This window comes from Neolamprologus brichardi, chromosome 2 (genome assembly GCF_056152115.1).
Source record: "Neolamprologus brichardi isolate AB-2024 chromosome 2, ASM5615211v1, whole genome shotgun sequence".
Lineage (NCBI taxonomy): Eukaryota > Metazoa > Chordata > Actinopteri > Cichliformes > Cichlidae > Neolamprologus > Neolamprologus brichardi.
In genome coordinates this window covers 25762308-25783497 of record NC_142105.1, presented here as the reverse complement: position 1 = coordinate 25783497, position 21190 = coordinate 25762308, and the positions used below count along the sequence as shown (strand labels likewise).

The 21190-nt window shown below is 39.6% G+C and overlaps 3 protein-coding genes across 7 annotated transcripts; 2 read left to right on the top strand and 1 right to left on the bottom strand.

The window, feature by feature from the left end:
* Positions 1 to 2803: 2803 nt before the first annotated feature.
* On the bottom strand, positions 2804 to 17161 carry hmgxb3 (HMG box domain containing 3). Of its 5 annotated transcripts, XM_035912192.2 has the most exons (22): positions 16974 to 17161; positions 16262 to 16275; positions 16021 to 16172; positions 15725 to 15899; positions 13831 to 14337; positions 13605 to 13712; positions 13360 to 13494; positions 13030 to 13274; positions 11855 to 11964; positions 11686 to 11766; positions 11402 to 11484; positions 11188 to 11295; positions 10946 to 11086; positions 10316 to 10623; positions 9525 to 9652; positions 7942 to 8073; positions 7647 to 7831; positions 7298 to 7520; positions 5244 to 5377; positions 4925 to 5044; positions 4521 to 4730; positions 2804 to 4394 (listed from the first exon to the last, which is right to left on the bottom strand). In XM_035912192.2, the coding sequence occupies exons 3-22, from the start codon at positions 16158 to 16160 to the stop codon at positions 3801 to 3803; spliced, it is 3867 nt and encodes a 1288-aa protein (XP_035768085.2). In that variant the 5' UTR covers positions 16161 to 16172; positions 16262 to 16275; positions 16974 to 17161; the 3' UTR covers positions 2804 to 3800. The 5 variants fall into 5 exon arrangements, with proteins under 5 accessions (XP_035768085.2, XP_035768088.2, XP_006781525.2 ...); XM_035912195.2 differs by lacking the exon at positions 16262 to 16275; XM_006781462.2 differs by lacking the exons at positions 16262 to 16275; positions 16974 to 17161 and adding an exon at positions 16679 to 16937.
* A 223-nt stretch (positions 17162 to 17384) lies between these two features.
* LOC118454553 (SLC35A4 upstream open reading frame protein-like) lies at positions 17385 to 19328 on the top strand. Its single transcript, XM_035909802.2, has 3 exons — positions 17385 to 17702; positions 18041 to 18139; positions 19125 to 19328. The coding sequence occupies exons 1-3, from the start codon at positions 17655 to 17657 to the stop codon at positions 19320 to 19322; spliced, it is 345 nt and encodes a 114-aa protein (XP_035765695.2). The 5' UTR covers positions 17385 to 17654; the 3' UTR covers positions 19323 to 19328.
* A 517-nt stretch (positions 19329 to 19845) lies between these two features.
* slc35a4 (solute carrier family 35 member A4) lies at positions 19846 to 21181 on the top strand. The gene has a single exon (XM_006781463.3). It carries the CDS (start codon positions 19847 to 19849, stop codon positions 20822 to 20824), a length of 978 nt encoding a protein of 325 aa, XP_006781526.2. The 5' UTR covers position 19846; the 3' UTR covers positions 20825 to 21181.
* The last annotated feature ends 9 nt before the right edge of the window (positions 21182 to 21190 follow it).

The following is a 21190-nucleotide window of genomic DNA, read 5'->3' as shown; positions in this document are numbered from 1 at the left end:
ATCAGTTTCAGACACTTTTCAGGAACTATCTTGCTCTACTTTATCAGGTGCTGAAATTTGCTCTATCAAGAAGCTGAGATATTACTGATTTTGAGCAAAGCATGATCATCGTCACTATCGTCACTGGGTTGTACTCTTTTTGTCAGCTGCTGTGTGTAAAACTTTAAAAGAATCTACTCTCATATATGTGACGTGCGTTCTTACTGTGGCTTGAAACATATGATAAACTGTAAAGTATCTGTTTTGTCCACTCAGATTGTTCCTACCTTATTTTAAATGAATATAAATGTTTTATCAAGAAGCTGCTTCAGATTTGAATCTTATTTCTCATGAAAAACATCGAAATTATTTTGTTGTGGAGTAAATAACAGTACTTCTGTTTACATTTTAGCTATTAAACATTTGCTGGGACTTCATAGATGCTTCTCTTCATGCCTGGATTACAACAGGAAGTTCATGCGCATAATGAGGTTCATAATTTGCTGGAAAAAATTGCGGCAATTTTTCTACACAGTCACCCATTTTTTCAGAATTAACTGGACAATTTATTGACAGGGTGTTATTTTAAAAAAAAAATGAAGCAGACTTAATATCTGTTGATTCCAAGTGTCAAATTTGTATTTTATAGTTTTTCATTGTAATTTTAAATGTGATACTCAAAGAGATCTCAGTGTCAAGAACGACATCATTATACTGGGAAAAAAATGAAGAGAAAGAGTAAAAGGTTTAGGAGTGTCCGAAGCAACAGGTTGTGCATTGTTAAAAGGAATGATTGCAATGACCAGCTCAGCAACACCAACAGGCCTGAAAGACCTCAGAGGACAACTCAAGTGCATGAAGATAGAATTATTTCCATGGTTAAGAAAAAGAGCTTCACAACATCTAACTAAAGGAAGAACAGTCCTGAGTCAGAAGAAGTCACATTGTTTTCAAGCTCTGCAATTATGAGTGGAAATAGAGGTTTTACACCAACATACACTATACTTAAAAAAGTTTAAGGTCGAGATATATTTGTTCGTTCATTTTTTAATTGCACTTTCATGAACTTTAACGTCTAATGTGTTAATTGTGCCTGTAGAGTTTGACATGTCACACTTTTTATTCTTGCAGTTTCTCTGACCTTGGGGTGAATTGACTCTTGGGAATACTGCCAACTGTTTTAAAGCTTCTTTTTTTTCATAATCTTTCTCACTGTAGAATGATGAACTTCAAATTGGTCCCAGATTACAATTATAATCATTCTCTGATGAATAGCAACAGCTGCTCCTTTAACATCATTGCTGAAGTCTAAAGCCTGATGTCCTTAATGGCATTGCGTTAACACTTGAATGTGTCAACCAAGCCAATACTTTTATAGAAGTGCTCACACTAATGCTAATGAGGTGAATCAGGTGCATCTGATCATCAGCACCTTGCTGCTAAAAAATAAATAAATAAATTAATTAATTAATTAATTAAATTAATGCAAATTTTGTATGTAATATCTTATACAGCTTTGGATATTTATTTTAAAAAAAACTTCCTCATGGCTTCCTCAAACTTCCTCATATTACATTAAAGTAATTTTGTAATATATAAAAAAGGAAATCACAAAAAAGTTCATTTTTTTTCCCAAAAATCTACCAAAATGTATGTTTTTTAATGAATCCATAATAATAATAAAAATTTTATTCACATTATCTGTGAATTAACAAAATCTTTCAATTTTATAGTTACTGGGCATTCTTGAAAATAAGCTAGCACAACTTTTTTCTGTAATTTTATACATTTATTTCTTACAATTTAACTCCAAAGAGTCATGCAGATGGAGTTCATTTACTTCAGCAGCATTTCTTTATCATGCAGAAAAAAATATATATGGTTGAACTTGCACTTCTTTTTCTAATGTTAAAGAGGACATGAAACACTACACATATCAAGGCTAACACACATTGTGGAGCGCTGCTCTCAAAAACTGAAATAGTTTTAACACTGTCTGTGACACTGGATTGAAGAAATGCTTAAGTGGTTAAAGTGTAAGATTTGAGAGCATGTGTAGCGCCTCCTTATGCCCGTACAGAACATTGTCACTGGGATGTTCGGTTGGTTGTTGCAGCTAATACATTTAAATTAGTTTAGGTTAGCTAATTAGTGACAGAATTGTTGTAACGTTTGGGTTAGTACAGAGCATCTATTCAGTTACTGAAGGCAAATCATCTCAAGGTAGAAGACAGAATTTGTTGATGTCCATGGATTCTAGACTTAAGGTAGTTATTCACTACAAAGGATTTTCAAGTAAATTCACAACTTTTGTAAACCCCTTCAATTAAAGCTGAATGCTAATTGTGTACTTATTATTTGATAAAAAATCCACTGTGTTGCAAAAAAACAACAGAAACTTTTTTCCCCATCACATCTATTCTATTCTAATTATCTAATTCTATATTAATTAATCATAATTATATATTAATTCATTAATCGCCAAAGTACACCCAACATTGACTGAATTAATAACTTAATTAGTAATTTGGTTACTTGCGAACCTCTCTTCATTTCCTCAAGTAATGAATGATGTCAGAAACTATATCCTGGAGCTGTTTCACTTCTTTTACCTTTGTGGGACTTCAAAAACCATCCTGATGTTTGCAGCCTCTTTCATGTGATGACTTCTTGTAATTCTGAATGTCAGTGTTGCTTGTGGGTGGCTTTGATGTAGAACTGAGTAAGGAAACTTCACAGACAACAGATTTACAGTAGCAGACATTAAACCGTTACAAAGTTTCAGATTTCCTGTTGTCAAGTCTAAGTTTATTAGTTTATACACATGTTATTTATACATTTAAATAAAGCTGCAAAGCCATTAATTTCTTTATATTTATTTGTGACAGAAGCTGTTTAATTTACAGACTACTTTTGCATATTACCACTATACACGGCTGCTTCGGTGCCACTTGATCAACAGGTGTCCCTACTAACAACTCTGCAGCCCCAATACTTCCACAGAGATTCTGTTCATCCATTGTTCATTTTAACTGCCAGGCAAAGTCTACGTTATCTTTATCAACACCAGAAAAAATGAAAAAAAACCAAAAACGAATACTTCACATAGACAGATATATTACATATCTTTTATGCAGCTGTTTCTTTAAAGGTTGGCTACTTCACTTGAGTCAACCCAACTCATTCAGTGTGGCACAAATTAAAGCAAAAACTACCAACAAGGGTCTATCACCACATTATCATATATTACAATTAACATTTTATAATCGCTTTCCAAAATAAACATCAGTCCAAAAGGCAGCGGGTGGCAGTTGAGAGGTAAGAGTGTAAAAATGTAAAGCAGGAACGCCAAAGGGTTATAAATATACCAAATAATTCAAAGCTAAATATTTACTTTCATGTTTGAAGTCGTAGCTGAGTGAATAAAACCCTGCTTACATTCTTTCAGTCAGAGGAAAGCACTGATTTATGAGCAGGACTCAAGGTTACTTACATACATTACATATATGTTCTATTCTTTTTTCAATCTTTATTTCCTGTTGCTAAAAAAAACATATATATACATAGGTTACATTCATTTAGTCAACTGAGAAGGACAGCTTTGACATTTCATTATCATCAATCTGATCTACTTGTTCTCACACTTAAACAACTTGATACAAGATCACCATCTTAAAAATACTACTATTGTCAGGGTTAACCCTACAATCACTACAATCACTAGTAGCACTTACATGTTTCTACATTTTTGCAGCCATTATACATTCAGTCCACCTCCCTGCCTGCTTGCTCACATATCTCGCTTTCTAAGCCAAATTAGCTTATTCATCCAGAACAACCTCAAACGTCTCTATTCCTTCCTCCTGTGCCTGTCCCTCCACCCCACTTCCTTCATCTTCCTCTCCATCCGTTTTTATCTGCGCCACTCCCAGTCGATACAGAGAATCCCTGATCACGACCTCTCCAGGCTGGCAGGCCTTTACAACTTGACTGATCTGCTGGCTCACGATGTCTCTGCTAGTGAGAAAATCCACCAGACGGTTGTACAGGTAATAATAAGCTGTGTTGTTGAAAACTATAGGTTGTTTCAGCGCACGGCTCACAGAAGGAACGCTAGAAGAACTTTCTGTGGAGTCACTCTTCAGTGTATCTGACTGTTCTTTATCCGGAGCACTCTTGTCATCTTCCTCGCCCTTCTCCATCTCTATCTCAGCTACCAGGCTAACATAGGGCTCGAGATCTTTGCAGACGACCATAGAATGATGTTCTGGAGCAGCAGGCTTCTGGGTTTCCTGTGGAGGATGAACCAGCCAGCAGGAAGATGACTTGGTGATGGGGTGGACCTGCTGGTTCTCTGCTCCTGAGGACAGGTCAGCACTGTACAGCTGGTCCTGGAGCTCCGGACATGACACGAGCTAAAGAAGACAAAGGACAGTTTGTCTGAGGAAGGCACCACACTGAGTGTTTACCTCGTAACTTTTGAATGCAAACTACTATAATAACAGCTTATTTCAATCACACTAAACACTAGAATCACACACCACTGGTTTTTCAAAAGGGTCAGAGAAGCAGCCTTGATTTCTGCCCCACATTTGTTTCGCCAGCTGTGGGTACTGCAGGTCAGCGCAAAGGGCCACCTGACGAGCACTGTCACAAACATAGACTGGAGGCCAGTAGCGAGATGACAGCAGCAGATCAACGTGGTCACGAGCCGTCTCTCCTTTCACCAAGTACTTAGAAGCGCACATGACCTGGGCACAGGCATCACAGAGAAAACAATTATACTTTTTAAAGTGTGTAAAATCACTTTTGTTTGTTACTTCTTTAAAATACTTTGGTGTGTTTGCGCCAAATGACACTTGCAGATGGATGGATGTGATACAAGTTGATCCATTTAATTCATTTGTTTTGACACATCTGGATAACATCTGGCTGCTGTTTTTACCTTGTGGGGGCAGACTTTGGACAGCTTGCCAGCAGTGAGGTGTGCAGGGGGTTGTGGGGCAGTGGAGAGGCCGCTATGAACGACTGCGTACAAGGAGATCAGAGAGGCCAGCAGCTCATTCTAATTCATTCAAATGGAGACAGAAAGCAGGGTTTTATTAATACAAACTCTCACACAAATATGAGAAAATGAACGAATTAACAAAGGAAATTAATGATCAAGAAAACAGATTTTTGAAGATTTTGCTTCATAAGTAGTAAATTTAGTTCCAGTTCCAGTTATATGGTAGGAAATGTGTGTGACACACACACACACGTACCTTGGTGGAACCTGGGGTGATGTTTGCCCCACAGCAGTCCAGGACTTTTCTCAACTCGTCCTCAGTGTGATCTTCAATCTTGTCGAGTCTCAGCTGACTGTCATGAATGAGGCGTACCAAAACCGATGGATCGCCTGAAGCACATGATGAACAATGCTGTCTTAAAAAATGGCCACATCCCTACTCCAATGCGTTTTCATCTTAAAGCAAGTTAACATATATTTCAGATCCACACTACTCCAACTTTTGCAAATGCTGCCTTCAGTTTTCATTTGAAATCTGTAGGTCGGTATTCAAGTCTGGCGAGACAAAACTGAGACTTTCCGAAATGATGATGCAGACAACCTTGATTTCTTCTCAGTCATACACAGTCACTAGTCACATTATTAGATACATTTTCCTAGTACTGGGTTGGACTTTACTGTCCAAACGGTGACAGATTCAACAAAGTGCTGGAAACATTCCTCAGGGATTTTAGTCCATACTGACATGACAGGATCACACGGTTGCAGCACATGAATGATGTGACTCTCCGGTTCCACCACATCCCAGAGGTGCTCTATCACACTGAGATTTTTTGACTGCGGAGGCCATTTGAGTGCAGGGAACTCACTGTCATGTTCAATAAAGATGTTTAAGATGATTTGAGCTTTGTGACATGGTGTGCTATACATCAGAAGATGGGTACACTGGATGGATCCATGCTTCCATGTTGTTTATGCCAGATTCTCACCCTAAAATCTAAATGTGGCAGCAAAAGTCCAGACTCCTCAGACCAGTCTTCTGTGGTCCAATTGTAGCCTCGGTTTCCTGTTGTCAACAAACAGGCGTGACAACCATGTGCTCTTCTACTAAAGTGGCCCATCTGCTTCAAGGTTCAGCATGCTGTGCATTCAGAGATGCTCTTCTGCATACCTTGGTTTTAAATTAGTGGCTTTTTAAGTTACTGTTGCCTTCCTATTAGTTCAAAGCAGTGAAATCATTCTCCTCTGTCCTCTGGCATTAACAAGGAATTATCACCCAGACAACTGCTACATGCTTGGGGGGGGCTGAAGCCTATCCCAGCTGTCATAGGGCGAGAGGCGGGGTACACCCTGGACAGGTCGCCAGTCTGTCACAGGGCTAACACACATTGGATTAACCAATTAACCTATCCCCACTAACTGCATGTCTTTGGACTGTGGGAGGAAGCCGGAGTACCCGGAGGGAACCCACGCAAACACGGGGAGAACATGCAAACTTCACACAGAAAGACCCCGGCCTGATGGTGGAATTGAACAGGACCTTCTTGCTGTGCGGCAAGAGGATGATGATGGATTTTTCCTCTTCTTCAAATTATTCTCTGTAAACCATCTCTGTGGGAAAATCCCAGTACATTACCAGTTTGCAAAATACCACCCCACGTGGCAACAATGCCCCAGTCAAATCATAATTCTAATGATGTGTTTGACCTTCAGCAGGTTGTCTTGGCCACGTCTACATGCTTAAATGCATCGAGTCGCTGTCATATGATTGGTTTAGACATGTATTAATGACCAGTTGAACCAGTATATCTAATAAAGTGGCCAGTGAGGGTATATTAAGCTCAAATATTATGGCTAGGCTACCTGTGAGATTTCATAGTTTTGCTTTTTCATTGCAATGACTTCTTCTTGCAGTGGATACCGCTCTAAAACCCGTTACTAAATCACCATATTGGTGAAACAATCCCCTAATCTATGTTCTCCCACCACTCCATGTTATCAGCAGTCCGAGTAAAGAGATCCTTGATCTCACTTTTAGTATGTTTTTAATCCTCTGTTTCCTGTTTACAACATCTCACGCACACACAGTGCACATGAATGGTCATGTGACATGTGTTTACTACAAAATTGTTTTTTTTAAACACTATTACACATTTATGTTCTTTTAGCCTTAAAAATCTCCATTATATTTGCTTGATTATAGTAGTTATAGCACTAGAATTTAATCACTGGAACATCGGACACCCCTTAATAAAAATTACTTATGCATGTGGAGATTAAAATCAGCAGTAATTTACAGGAAGAACATACCCGAGGACTGCTCAGGGTGTGGCAAGACCTTGTCCTTCTCTGTGTTGATAACAGTGGGGCTCCTCATCAAAGGTGGAATGAAGGGAGCAATTATGGAAGCATCTACCCGTGTGATAGGGATGTCTGTGGGGAAAGCTGCTTGCTCAATAGCCTCACTCTCCATGGTCAGCCAGAAGTCATCCACATGTACCTCATCTGACACTGAAAACTCAGGCCAGGTAAACTGCAGAAAGATCACAAGAGGACACAACAAAAGAGCACACAGTCAAACACATATCTGAACAAAGCTGCCATTGCCAAAACGAAAATTATGTGGCATTAATTACAGTTGTTATCACCAAACTCTCACTTCTACATTCTTGAGCTCCAGGACATTGTTTGTGTGTCTCTGTGCAATTTCTATCTTTGGAGCAACGCCGCAAATGCCACAGATCATATCGTTGTAATCTCGTACAGTGAGGCACTCAAAGGCCCAGTAGCCACTCAGGAGAAGCTCTTGAATTTGAGAGGATTCATCTGGATTAAGAGAATGGACTGGGGGCCAAAACCAAAGGAGAAAACAGACTGTCAAAGCCATTTTTAAAAATGTAGACCGTTACAAAGTAGCAGAAGCAATAAATGCTGAGTGGAATACAGGATTTTACCAGGATGACTGGGGATGTGGTCTACTATAGTCTTGGCTGCCTGAGAGGGTGACTGGCCTAGTTTGATGCTGGCCCTGATCTTCAGAAAGAGGTCGATGCTCACCAGCAGTCTGTTCCCAATGTTGAACAGACCTGTTAGAATAAAGAAAGATTCATCAACTCGACTCCAGAGAATATGGCTACAGGCTAAACCACACCTTATAAAAAAGCTTCCTCGGTAAGAGCTGTTTATATCCACTCAATGCTGTTGGCATGAATACACAAGGAAAATATTGTTTCTCCATTATCAACTAGAAGTCATCAACATCATCAACAACCCCATCTGTTACTTTGACCATATTGAGGCAGGTTGAAATGTTAACCTGTCCTTATATTATTAAAGGTTAGTATGGAGCTGAAAGACGATGACAACAGTTTTTGAAAATACTGATAGATTTGCATTCACTGGAGTCTTATATGCTATATAAAAGGCTTTTAACAAATCAGTGAAATAATTATTGCAACTGGTAAATGCAACACTTTACTGCAGAAGCTGCCCTTTAAGGGCACTTTTTGTAGAAAAGCTATTCCAGGGCAGGTACCGATGGAGTTAACATTTGAACAAGCACCAATTTCTTTTTTGAAAAAGGAGCGACTGATGAGTAGCAAGGTTAAAAGTAGTGGACTGCTGTCTTTTCTAACATTTTAAGCAAACAGAAACAGCACCCTTCTTAGTTTTACTGTTTTGGTCTCACAGAGCCACCGTTACTCATAATAACATTGCTGTTTTGGTAACACTGGAATTTCCATCACAACTGAAGACTTTGCCAACTTATTTTCTGTTCAGTGGATCACAGAAGCGCAGTGTACTAAAAACTGGATAAGTCAAATTGGGAGCATGAGCCTATAAATGTACAGATGTTGTCAGAAGTTTACATACAGCATAAATGTCATGGTAGTTTGGGGTTTTGTTGATTTTTTAGCTGTTTTTCAGGGTGTAATGATTGTGAGGCATACATCTTTAACAACTTTAGAAAACAAGAACTGGTGCATAGGATTGGATTTATTTTTAATTTTCTCTAATCCACATAGAGTCAAAGATTTTATGCATTTTAAGCATAAGGCTAGTTCATTAATTTTTAAAAACATTCAAGCTGGGGCTTTAAGACCATTCCAGAAGTCGAATGTCAGCTTGTTTTATCCTTTCAAAACCAGTTTTGATGTTGTTTGTGATCACCAGCGAGAATGTAATAGGCTTTGGCCTCGTCACGTTAAAAAACACAGTAGAACCTCAGCATCACCACAAAGATTTAGATGAGTCTGTGTATGTTTTTGACCCTGTGTGGATTAGAGAAAATCCAGAATAAATTCAGAACCAATACTTCGTTGAAAAAGAACAGTTCAAATAAATAATTCAAATTACCATGACATTCATGCCTATGATAACTGAATGTAAATTTCTGGTCATTACTACATATGTGCCAGCTTGTGCCTACTGAGAGCTTCTGCAGACAAAAGGTAGCCAGTCTCCTGAGGAATCTTTATTTAATTCAAACAAATCCCATAATTATATGTGCAATATACCTTCAATTAGCTCTGCTTACCTGGATGAAGGTCAGTGAAGCTGTGCAGGGCCAGACACTGAACATTGAGACAAACCTTGAGCTGCAGAGAGACTGTCTGCATTAGAGTTTCAGTGAGCAGCCAGCAGTTCTCCTGTCCTGCAACAGTGCTAAAATGTACAGATACAGATAATGTAAGATACCAGATATGACAATAATAACTTTTTTAGCATTTTTCAAAACACAGAGTTACAAAGTGCTTAACAGTTTGAATAAAAGCCACAGAGTGATGATAACCACACAGAAACAAAATCAACCATATACGGTCAGACACTCATTCCAACATACAAGCAAATAGTTGCAAATTATAGTCAAAGTCAAGGGGGAAAATATTAAGGGAAAGCTAACCTATAAAAATGACTCTTCGGCAGTTAAAACCAGTAACAGTGAAGTTGACCTGATGAGTGTGGAAGGCTAATCCACAGTTTAGGTGCAACAACCTCAAATGCACAATCACCTCTATTTTTAAAACCCTGGTTTAAGGATCGGAGAGGCCGGCTGCAGTGATGAGGTTTCAGAAGCTCTGCTATTTAAGCAGAGGTCAGAATTTTAAAGTGGATTCTGAGATTCACTGAAAGCCAGTGAAGGAATCAGAGAATAGGTGTAATATGTGACTGCTGACTAGTTTTTGTAAGCAGCCTTGCTGCTGTGTCCTGCTGTAACTGGTGGTTAGATATGGAGGACTGAGAGACACGCGTGAAAAGTGAACTGCAATAATCAAGGTGGGAGAATACTAAAGATATTAAAACTAATCCTGTCATGCATCTTCTTACCTCTGATCACCTTTGAAGAGAGGGTAGTTACACAGGCCACAGTGAGTAGCTGCTGACTCGTAGTACTGAGGCCACCTAGACTGAAGCATGGTCTCTGCCTCGGCGCTGTTTTCCTGCTCCTGGTCAGCCACTTGAACAAAGACAACCTGGAAAGTGTTGAGCTCCTGGATGAGGGTTAATGTTTCCTGAAGCTCAGTCTCATTCTCAGGAATCTGCAAAGAGCTGCGCAGCAGCTGCACCGTATTTTGACGCTGGATGTCTTTTTGGGCAGGACTAAGGGGATTGTATGGATACAGCAGAGTCTCAGACTGAAAAGGGGAAATTAAGAAATCAATGGAGACAAATGGATCCGTATTGAAAAATACAAAAATGTTGGTTTTAAAGTAAAAGTAAAGCATTTAATACATTTGTGTTCAGAAGTTGCTAAAGGTTTCTGCAATAATTATAGTGAAGACAAGTAAACGAAAGTGTTACAGCTGTAACAGAAAATAGAATCAAAGCATTCTCAGGGATCCCAGCTACTGCTACGCTTCATAAAATAATCAGCAAAAGATCAAAGAAACAGCTGGAAACTGATCTTACAGCACCTGCACTTTGGAGAAAAATTGGAGGAAGGAAGGTTTTGTGTACCTTTGTTGCCTTGGCATTCTTCTGGGTCAGCTCGCAGCCACATTTCGGGCACACTGCAGGTTTGTGCCTGTTCTTATAAATATAGTCGCAAGATGGGTTCTTACACCGACCCCTGCCTCGTGCTGTGGACAGTCCCAAATCCTTAAAGAATAAAGAAGTAAATTACCTAAATATCAACAAACAAGCAAAAGTACAGGTTTGTACACAATTACAGCAGAATAAACTGCAAGGAAGATACTCACAAAACTGGAAACTGTTTGCTGTTTGAAAGGCACAACTGACAGGATATTCACTCTCCTGTCAGTCAGAGAAGACGTGGGCTGGCTTCTGTCCGCTGCACCCGGAAAATCCTATGGAAATGCATGCAGACAGTTAGAAAGAAGGATTAAATCTGCTGTTTTGCAGTTCTGTGTGAGATTTTTCTGTGTGTGTGTGTAACCATGTGTATGTGTTAACCTGGTTAGCTGTGGTCGTTGGGACGGCCTGGCCGAGCTGCTTTAAAGTGCTGGGTTTGAGACCTGAGAAATTCTCTGGTGGCACTGTGGTTAAAAAAGAACCACATCAACTGAGAGCGAAAACCTCAGAAAATACAGGTACATCGAGACACTTCATGATAAAATTGGTCTGCATGTGTCAAGAACAAGCACAGAGCATACATGTAATAAAACCAGACAGAAGCCACAAATGTGGAAATTGCACAGAATGAAGAAAAATTAGAAATACAGTCAAATGAACATTACCATTCGGTGAATTATTGTTGTGTGAATACTGAAATTTCTCTTTGTCAGGTGGAACAGTTATGATCTGAAACACAGCACGACCTAAAACACAAACGCATATGTTGACGCTGTAAGAGCCCAATTAAACACAGGGCACCAAAACATTACTGCTGGGTCTGTTTCATTTCACCTGTGTTGTAGCAGGCAGGAAGGATGGGCCTCACAGGCCTCTTCTGCACAGTGGTACTGCTCTTTTCCTGGCCTTGGATTGAGGCACTTTTAGGATTGTCTTTCACTTGTCTAGAAATAAAAGAGTAAGTATGTCAAGTCAGATACAGCCTAGTGTCAAAACACAGAGGGCAGCAGGCAGCTGTTTTAACAGCACAAAGAGGAAGTGAGTATAATTCAACTTCATCCACATTTTCAAAATGGCCTTTTTTTCCACACATTTTTGGCAGTTCTTGTTATTAAGGGAGGTACAGTAAGTGAAAAGAGAAAAAACAAGATAAGTGTGCATTTTTAAAAATAAACAAATCCACTAATGCACATACAGTACTGTGAAAAAGCATTGAGCCCCCTCAAATTTCTTGACATTTGGTAGGAAAATGACAAATACGGGCATACAGATACAAATCTACAAATACAGGTACATGCCATTGATTTTAGTGCCTTTTTATGCTTCAGTTATTCTGATATTATTGTTACATGGCTTAACAAATATTTTTAAAAAACTTCAAGTACAAGATTAAAATGAGTTAACGAAAAATGTTGATAGTCCTTCAGAAAGGACTCAAAATGACTTTGAACAACAAAAGAAAGTATTGAAGAAAAATGTAAATATAAATGACAGACTACAAGAAGCAATCTCGAGACTTTTGCATTGTACTTCTCATACTGCATGCCTTCTGCAGCTAAAGCATAAACACTTCCATCTGTAAATAACCACCACTTAAACAATGTAATCCAGCGGTCCCCAACCCCCGGGCCTCGGACCGGTACCGGGCCGCGAGAGTTGAGGCCCAGGTGTGAAATGTATGGTTTTCAGGGTTTTTATTGTTTTTCAGCGTTATTTTGTTATCGTTTTTATCGTTAACTCTGTTTTTCCTGGGTCTTTTCAGGTGTGTTATGAATAAATCTTATTTTTTTCTGTACCGGTACTAGTTTTATTTTGTTGTATTTTTCCACGACACCTTAAAGGCCGGCCCGTGAAAATATTGTCGGGCATAAACCGGTCCATGGCGCAAAAAAGGTTGGGGACCGCTGATGTAATCAACTTGCTTCTTTAAAAGAACGAACACACTTAATATCTGATTGAATGGCCTTGTGAACTCTCAGACAGTAATAATCTGCAGAAATGACACGCACCTTGTTTGAGCCGGTTGTTTGGTGCTGCTGCCCTCTTGTGGCACTCCAGCTGAACGAACAGGCTGCTTTCTGACGCGCCTCAGAACTTGTCCTTCTTTGTTGCCTGCAGTAGTATTTATTTTGCTGACAGCAGCACCTGCCTTCTGAGTTGTTGGTTGTGTGGTTTGACAGCTTTTATTAGCTTTTTTTTTAGCTTTTTGTTGCAACTGCCTTGAAGCAGCTTGCTTCTCGTGTGACTTTTTTGCCTATTAAGAAAATGGTAGCCAAAACTAACTGATTAGAACCACAAGTAAATAGTGAATATTTTTCTTAGGTTTCATTAACACTTACAGCGGGTATCCATTTACCACCCAAGTGGCTCCCACACTCGGGGCATGTTGGTGGCTTGTGGCGGGTAACGTAGATAAATGAACAGCCAGGATTCAGACACCTCCCTCGACCTCTCCGAGTGTATGTCTTCACAGACTGATGAGAAGAGGAAAATATGTAACTTCAGGTCTTTCAAGTCCTAAAAGTTAAATGTGTACTCTTCCAGATACAAGATTTTTCTTTATTTGACTAATATGCATGTTTACCATTTTATATGAAGGTTTGACACTTTGCTCTATGCTTGCTCCAACAGGGACCATCACCACCGGGCCCACAGAGCTCACAGTTGCCAAAGACTTGGGCTCCAGTAGGTTCTAGGGTAAGGCAAGAAGTAAGCAAAATACATGTGCTGTTATTAAAATTAGGTGATTATAGAAGTTAATGAATATCAGTCTACAACCTGGCAGAAGATGGAGGACATTTAGGTCGTACCTGGGTGGGTATGATGGCCACCACCTGTGTGGTTTCCCCCTGTGTTTGCTGCACCATCGATGCACTGTAACTACTACTGCCAGCTTTTGCCTCATTTCCTTTCAGTATGACCCGATTTGCCGCACAGTCATCAGAGCCCTGTGAGACACTGGAGTCTCCAGAAGCTGTTGCTTTCGGTGAGACAGAGGAGGAGGAAGAGGCGGGTGGAATTCCTTGGAGGGCAGGAGACACTACCGCTGTTTCCCCTTTTATTTCATCAACAACAATGGGGTGTTCAGAGAGTTCAACCTTACCAGCCAACCCTAGAGGTGTCAACCGGGCTTCCTGAATAAGGGAGACTGAGGGCAAGCCATTTTCAGGTGGATTCTCCGTAGACTCAATGCTGAGCTCTGATTGAGAGCTTCCCGGCTGGAGACTTGAGGAGCAGCCTTTGGACAATACAAAGTAACTGGTTCTTGGTAGGATTTTGCGGAAGCCTGGCAGATCTTTGGAGGGACTAACAGATGACTGAGGAAAAAACACAATCAAGACATTTTTTATGGCCAAAAGAATTCATGATAAAGGAAATAAATTAATCTCACTGGAGGAAGGGCTTTTTGATCAGCTGTCTACCAGTGGCAATGTTTTTAAAAAGACGGGTTGACTTTGTGGAATAATGATTAATTTACTACTAGAGTGTCTACTAGTACAGTATTTATTATACTAAAAATACTTTTTACTGTTAAGTTACAGGTACTAAAAGTGAGTCTGAAAGAGATTAGAAACCTGTAGATTGTGACTTTTCTGATTTTTCATCACAAAAAACACTTTGTTAATAAAGAAATAAAGTCTGTTTGTCACAGACAAGTATCTTTCTGCATTGACTCCAAGTGAGAAACCACAGGAAGTGGTAAATTGTCTTCACTTTTAAGCACAAAAGTGTTTATGATGATATCCTGAGACCTTGAGAAAGCACATTTAGTTAAATCTGAACTTTTTAACTCAGAGATGAGGGAAAATCTGGATGTTTTGTTCAGAAAACAGGAGTAATTTAAAATCTGAATCAGTTACCATAATAACAAATTCTGACTCTTCACGTCCAGCTAAACACGGTGACATGGTTTCTTTTGTTGATTCATAGTTGATATTTCAAAGAAAATATTGGAATGCATTTATTTGCTAAAGTTTAGGTATTCAATTCATATTTACCTGGAACATCAAAGTCCCAGGTAAATATTAATTGATGCTGCTGCCCTCTTGTGGCACCCAACCAACTACTAAATATTAGTTGAGGACTGCCTTAACAAGCTGTTATCCTTGTAAGAGAAAGAGATCTAGCATATCTGTGGACATGCTAGATTTATTCTCAGATCTTCACTGAAAATGTTAACATCCCTCACTGTTTAGAAGTTATAAAAGTGACTGTTTTTCATGATGTGATTGGCTGCAGTGATGTGGCCCTGCTATTATATTTATAAAATCATATTATACGATCATAGTAAGTCGTCCCTTGGAAATGACTTGTATACTTCTAAGGATGACTGCATGTTCATATATAACAAAAGTAAGGTTATGTACCTGTGTTTATGAAGGCTGCAGACAGTTTTCAACATTCTGACACTATTGTTCACTATGTAGGAATATATACACACTTTGAAAGATAGTCAAACACTGTTGAGGAAGGTCTTAAATGTAAATTAAATCTTTTTTTTTCATATATTGAACTAAGTATTTTTCTAATTTATTTTTAACAGACTCATATTGCCAGGTGAAAGTGCGCCAGTTTTGAATTCTAGCATAAGTGTTTAAGAAGGTTTAATCTACAGATTAATGGATTTAAATAATATGGTTTTCTCAGCTAATCCGATACGCTGGTTTGTTTACATTTTAAAAAAAAGTTGAGACTGCAGCTTACTGTATCTATGCCCTCCTTCTCCAACTTGGCTTTTTCCAGGTAGTAGCTTTTCTCAGCTACGCTGAGGCGTTTCCAGCTCTCACTGATACGCTTGTTGATCTCAGACTGTGGCATATTAGAGACTCCAAGTTGCATAATCTGGTGAACATCAAAGTAGTATAGCAGATAGGCAGACCTAAGGCAGACAACACATTCCAAGTCTACAATTAGAACATGACATTTTTAAGACATTTTTAATGCCTTTGAAGCTCAGCCAGTGATGAAAGAAGGGTTGAAAACCATTTTATTCATGTTACCTAGGCTTCTTAGGTTTCTCCACACTGTCATCTTGAGGTTTGCTCTTCCTCTTTTTAAAGGATGTCACCTCCATTTGGCTGTAGGCACTCTCCACCTCTTCTGTCACTTTAACAACCTCAAAAAGCTCCACTTTGTCCATGTTTCCAAAGATCTAGGACAAAAATGACACACAGCAGGGGATCCATGTTTGAACAGTCAAGAAGATGGAATTTATTGCAGGGGTGTTGTGTCAAAGCGTACCCATCTCCACTTCACTTCAAAAAGGGAAGCACCAAAAATAGAAGCATTTAGGCTTTATTTAACCAAGTAAAAGTGTCAGGGAGAATAAAGATCTCTTATTCGGTAGTTAACTTGCCAAGAGAGCAGTAAAATAGTTGTAAATAAAAACACAAACGATAAAAACAGACAAAAACACACATTAGGCGAGTGAATACAATATCTCGTTCACATGCAGTAAATTCTAAAGCTCAAATTGGAAACAACTTGCAAATTTGTTTTTATGAAATTCCATGTTTGCACATCTTAGCTATTTCATGCCTAATAACACAATAACATGCAACTAAGGCCCAAATCAATAGCGAGCACAATGTTTGAACAGTATGACAAGGGTGATTTTACATAGTAACTGCAGTGCTTTTGACATAAAGTTTATTTCACCTCCTTTCCTCGGGTGATGAGAGGCAAGCAGAGGTGCTCATAAAGGCTATAACTAATAAAAAATAATACTAATAAAAGTACTGGAGTGTGACTAAAGGTTATTATTTGAATATATCGCTGCAAAAATGCCATGCACTTTTATCCACATTGCTCAAGGAGAGAGATACTAAACCAAACAAATATGTAAAAACCACCGCTCCTTCCTCGTTTTAAAGGTAGGTTTAATGGCGTGTGTTAATACTGCCCGCACGGTCAGTCAGTTATCCAATGAAATGCCTTCTTATTGAAGTCTTACCTACGACGGCCCAAGGTACTACAAACTACTCTGAACAACGTTTAGAAGTCGCCGAAAATGTCCATGCATTGTGTTAATATGCTAAGTAACGCTACGTGTTGCCTGTTCTTTACATTAGATAAAGAATTTGACGACGCTAGTAAAGGTGTAAAGTAGCCTCGTTGCTAGTCGTCTCATGAAAAAAGATGGCGGTTTGTTGCCATTGTCATTAACCAATCGCATGCCAGAATGTATACATTAAACCAATCACGTAAGACGTTTTTGCCACGTGAAAGTGCAGTGTGCGTCCTACGAAGTAGTGCTTGTGGACACAAGCAAGCGCAATTGTTTTCCGGTTAAATGCCTCTAGAGGGGCTACAGTAGAATAACAGGGTAGAGAGTGGCTTTGAGTGGGATACATAAATGGGACGCATTTAAAAATTAAATATTCCCCATAAATCCCAAAGCCAAAGAAATGCATTTGAAAAGTTTAAATGACGTGCACCCTGACAATGATTATCATAACTTTGCACGACAGCGATATGGAAGGGACACTCCAAACTTTTTCTAACCGTACTTTCTCATACGCCTGCCAACAGCACCAAATTTCCATTTGTATAACTAACGTATTACAAAGCATTGATTTCCAGGCTATACCAATCGAGCGAAAATCGAGCGGACACTCAGCTGCAGCACAGACTTATGAGCCGAATGCCGATTAACGCACCGAGCAAAATGGCGGATGACAAGGTTAGTGAGAGTGTGGTCAGGCTTAATATGTTTTATGTTTATGTTGTGCGTTTCATCGTATGTTAGCGTCTGCTAGGACAATAAAATATATTTTTCTATTAACAGCGTTTATTTTAACAGGGTAGGGATCACTTTTACATGAAATTGTTCGGCTTTAGTATTACCGCTTGTAGCTGTGATAACTTCGACAGAAGTGTGGAGTTTGGTGGAAAAAAAACAGATGTGCTTTTCGTAAAACCGCTGTAGACAAGTTTAGGCTGTCACCTGTCCTCGGGTAGATTAATTTTGAACTATCATATCATTTCTAATGGGAATTTGATTAACTGCTTTTATTACAGGATCCTCTGAAACAGTTAAGAGATCTAACACAGCTCAAAAATCAGCTGGAGGAGATCCAGAGGCGAGTAGAGCACGAAGTATCTGCAGGAATTCCCCAGGTAAGTTATTACAGGTGTCCCAGATAAGTGGTCAGTACCTTGAAGCACGTTCTCCTTGTCTAATCTTGCTGTAGGAATATACAGTCGGTGGCCACTTTATAAGGTATATGATGCTATTACCGAGTTGGATCTTTTCTGTCTCCATTCTTTATGGCACAGATTAAACAAGCTACTGGAAACATTACTGATAGGTTTTTTTCCCATCTTGACATGTAAGCATCAGATTTGTTGATCAAATGTCACACCACGTCCCAAACGTGCTCTATTCCATTGAGATCAGCTGACATTTAAGTGGCATGAACTCATTGTCGCTTTCAAGAAACCAGTTTGACAAGATTTGAGCTTTGTGACATCAGGTTTGAGATACTTTGTCTACCTGTAGGTAGATTTTGTCTGTAATAAGTCATCCATTCCCCACATTTTCATCAGAGACACAACAGATAAGTATAGTTCAAAATACCGAAAACAAAACTGACAATAATTTTGAGAACGAACAGCTTGTAGGACTGGGGGAACCTAAATAGGTGAGAACCGAAAGGAGCGTGTATAGAGGCGTGGTCCCGCTTCTGAAATTCCGATACTTAATCTCCAAGACAAGCTCACCTAGCACCAACAATCATGCCACATTCAAAATCACTTAAAATCACCTTTCTTCCTTACCCTGATGCTCTGTTTGAACTTCAGCGTCTTGTCTTCACAACGTCTATATGGCTAAATGCACTGAGTTGCTGCCATGTGACTGGCTGACTGGATATTTGTGTTCATGAGCAGTTGAGTGGGTATACCTAATAAAGTGACCGGAGAGTGTATATGATTGTAAATGTAAAGCATTTCCGTTAACAGTTGTATTACGACTGATGAATAAAAGTGAATACTGGTCACTCATTCAGACTAACGGAAGCTAAATTGTGATTGTGGTCTATGCAGAATATATATTTACCCTTAATGACATATCTTCATTTGTGTGTATTGTTTTGCCTTGTAGGGTGGTTCAGTGTTGGGATCGCCATTTTTGAAAGGCTTTTTGGCCGGCTATGTGGTGGCCAGACTACGTTCATCTGCCTTCCTGGGAGTACTGCTGGGAACAGTCACTGGCATGTATGCCGCGCAGAATTATCAAGTGCCCAATATTGAAAGGACCTTTAAGGAGTACATGAACAACTTGAAGAAAGGACCAAAGTAATCTGCGATGACTGTTTGTCTTTCCAGTGACTTTACAGAAGTACTACTCTTGGAGCTCCCGGCTCGTGATAGATCAGGACTTTTGCGTAGACTGGATTATGGATGTAAACATTTAACTCAAATTTTACTGGGGACTGAATTCTTGCTTCTCTTTTTTTTTTTTTCTTGCATTTTTGTTGTGAGGGAAGTTACATGCTACTGTTCCACTTGCATCTGTCCAATGTTAACCCTGACCTTGAGCCTTTAGATTTCATGACCTGTCTTAGTTTTGTTCCAGCTGTTTACACCTGTCAGATTTTGAAGTAGTCATATAAAAAAAATTTAAAATATTTCCTACATCTTTATTGTTCAGCTAAAACACGTAGCTACATAGAGAAATATCTATCTATTGTGCAATTACCCTTTAAATGGCTGTAATTCGCTGCTTGTCATTTCAAAGTAACCTTAAGTGGGGGGTTGATGCACTTTAGCAAAGCTTGAGGTTCAGATTGTTGGAAAATAAGTATTTATTGTGTGTCATCGATTATGATTGTGATTGATAATGTGGGGCCCAGTCCCCCAGCAAGGATTAAGAGGCAGTTGGGGAAAAGAATTAGGTGGGGGTTTCTCCTGGGGCTTATGGTTCTCATCTATGGTTCTCATGCACCACTCATCACTCTCACTAAGGTAGATGGTAAAGTCCCTTTTAACCCTTCCTCATGTGTTGTAATGATCGAGTTAGCTAAACTGCTTATCTCTCTGATGACTCTTGTTCTAACTGGTGGTACAGCAAACTTGTGTGCTTTTCCACGCCTTGCCTTCGTGGCCCCCTATGCAGTCCCTGCTATACTTTACGCCCTCAACAACAACCTGGTTGTTCTGATGCAGGCCTACATGGACCCAAGTTCATTCCAGGTACTGTCAAATCTTAAAATTGCCTCTACTGCCCTGCTTTACTCCCTCTGTTTGGGCAAGAGGTTCCGGCCTGCTCAGTGGTTAGGCCTGGGGCTCCTCATGTTTGCAGGCGTGTTCCACAGTTACAGTAACCTGGATTTGGAGGAACCTGACAAGGGTGAAGCTGAGGAAGTTGAAAGGCTTCATATCACAGCCTGGGGGCTTTTCCTTGTGCTGGTGTACTGCTGTGTTTCAGGGCTGGCAGCAGTTTACACAGAGGGGATACTGAAGAGCCAGCAGCTTCCCCTAAGCCTACAGAACCTCTACCTCTATATATTTGGTGTGGTAATCAATGGACTGTCATCTTTTTCCTCTGCGGCAAGTGACAAAGGCTTTCTGGAAGGCTACTCGTGGGTGGTTTGGGTCATCATAGCAGGACAAGCAGCAAATGGACTCCTGATGTCTGTGGTTCTCAAACATGGCAGTGGGATCACCAGACTGTTTGTCATTTCCTGTTCCATGCTGGTTAATGCTCTGTTGTCTTGGTCCACCTTAGGTTTGCAGCTGACTGCTTTATTCCCAGTACCCGTTGCTATGATTGGATTGGCAGCTTACCTTTACTACAGATAGTGCCGTCTTTAATAAAAGAACCACCAGCACAGTTTGACCCCACAAAAGCTCTCAGCTCTCACCTAAACTTTTGTTTTTTAGGGTTTTTTAATGCCTTATCTTCCATCTGAAACTTGAAACTCTTCTTTTTTATTTGGATTCCAACACGTGTTTGTGACCATATTACTCATACCTGTTAAGTCATGTTGCCTAATTTGACTTTACGATTGTGTTACACTGCAGTAAATTCAGATCACACAGTAAACAAATGTTATATGGAGTGAATTATTTCCGATGACTGCTGCTATTTTTTTTTCTTCATTTTTTTATCACCTTCTCTGCCAAGAACAACATCAGAGATAAAGTGTTATGCAGTGTTTTAATAAC

Bases quoted from the DNA above. Each gene is read 5' to 3' on its own strand.
- LOC118454553 (XM_035909802.2), top strand. From the start codon at position 17,655: ATGAGCCGAATGCCGATTAACGCACCGAGCAAAATGGCGGATGACAAG. The intron at 17,703-18,040 runs GTTAGTGAGAGT...CTTTTATTACAG, and splicing joins GCAAAATGGCGGATGACAAG to GATCCTCTGAAACAGTTAAG. The intron at 18,140-19,124 runs GTAAGTTATTAC...TTTGCCTTGTAG, and splicing joins TATCTGCAGGAATTCCCCAG to GGTGGTTCAGTGTTGGGATC.
- slc35a4 (XM_006781463.3), top strand. From the start codon at position 19,847: ATGATTGTGATTGATAATGTGGGGCCCAGTCCCCCAGCAAGGATTAAG.
- hmgxb3 (XM_006781462.2), bottom strand. From the start codon at position 16,810: ATGGCATTTTTGCAGCGATATATTCAAATAATAACCTTTAGTCACACT. The intron at 16,173-16,678 runs GTGAAATAAACT...TTTTTGTCCTAG, and splicing joins TCATCACCCGAGGAAAGGAG to ATCTTTGGAAACATGGACAA. The intron at 9,653-10,315 runs GTAAGAAGATGC...TGTACATTTTAG, and splicing joins CTCTTCAAAGGTGATCAGAG to CACTGTTGCAGGACAGGAGA.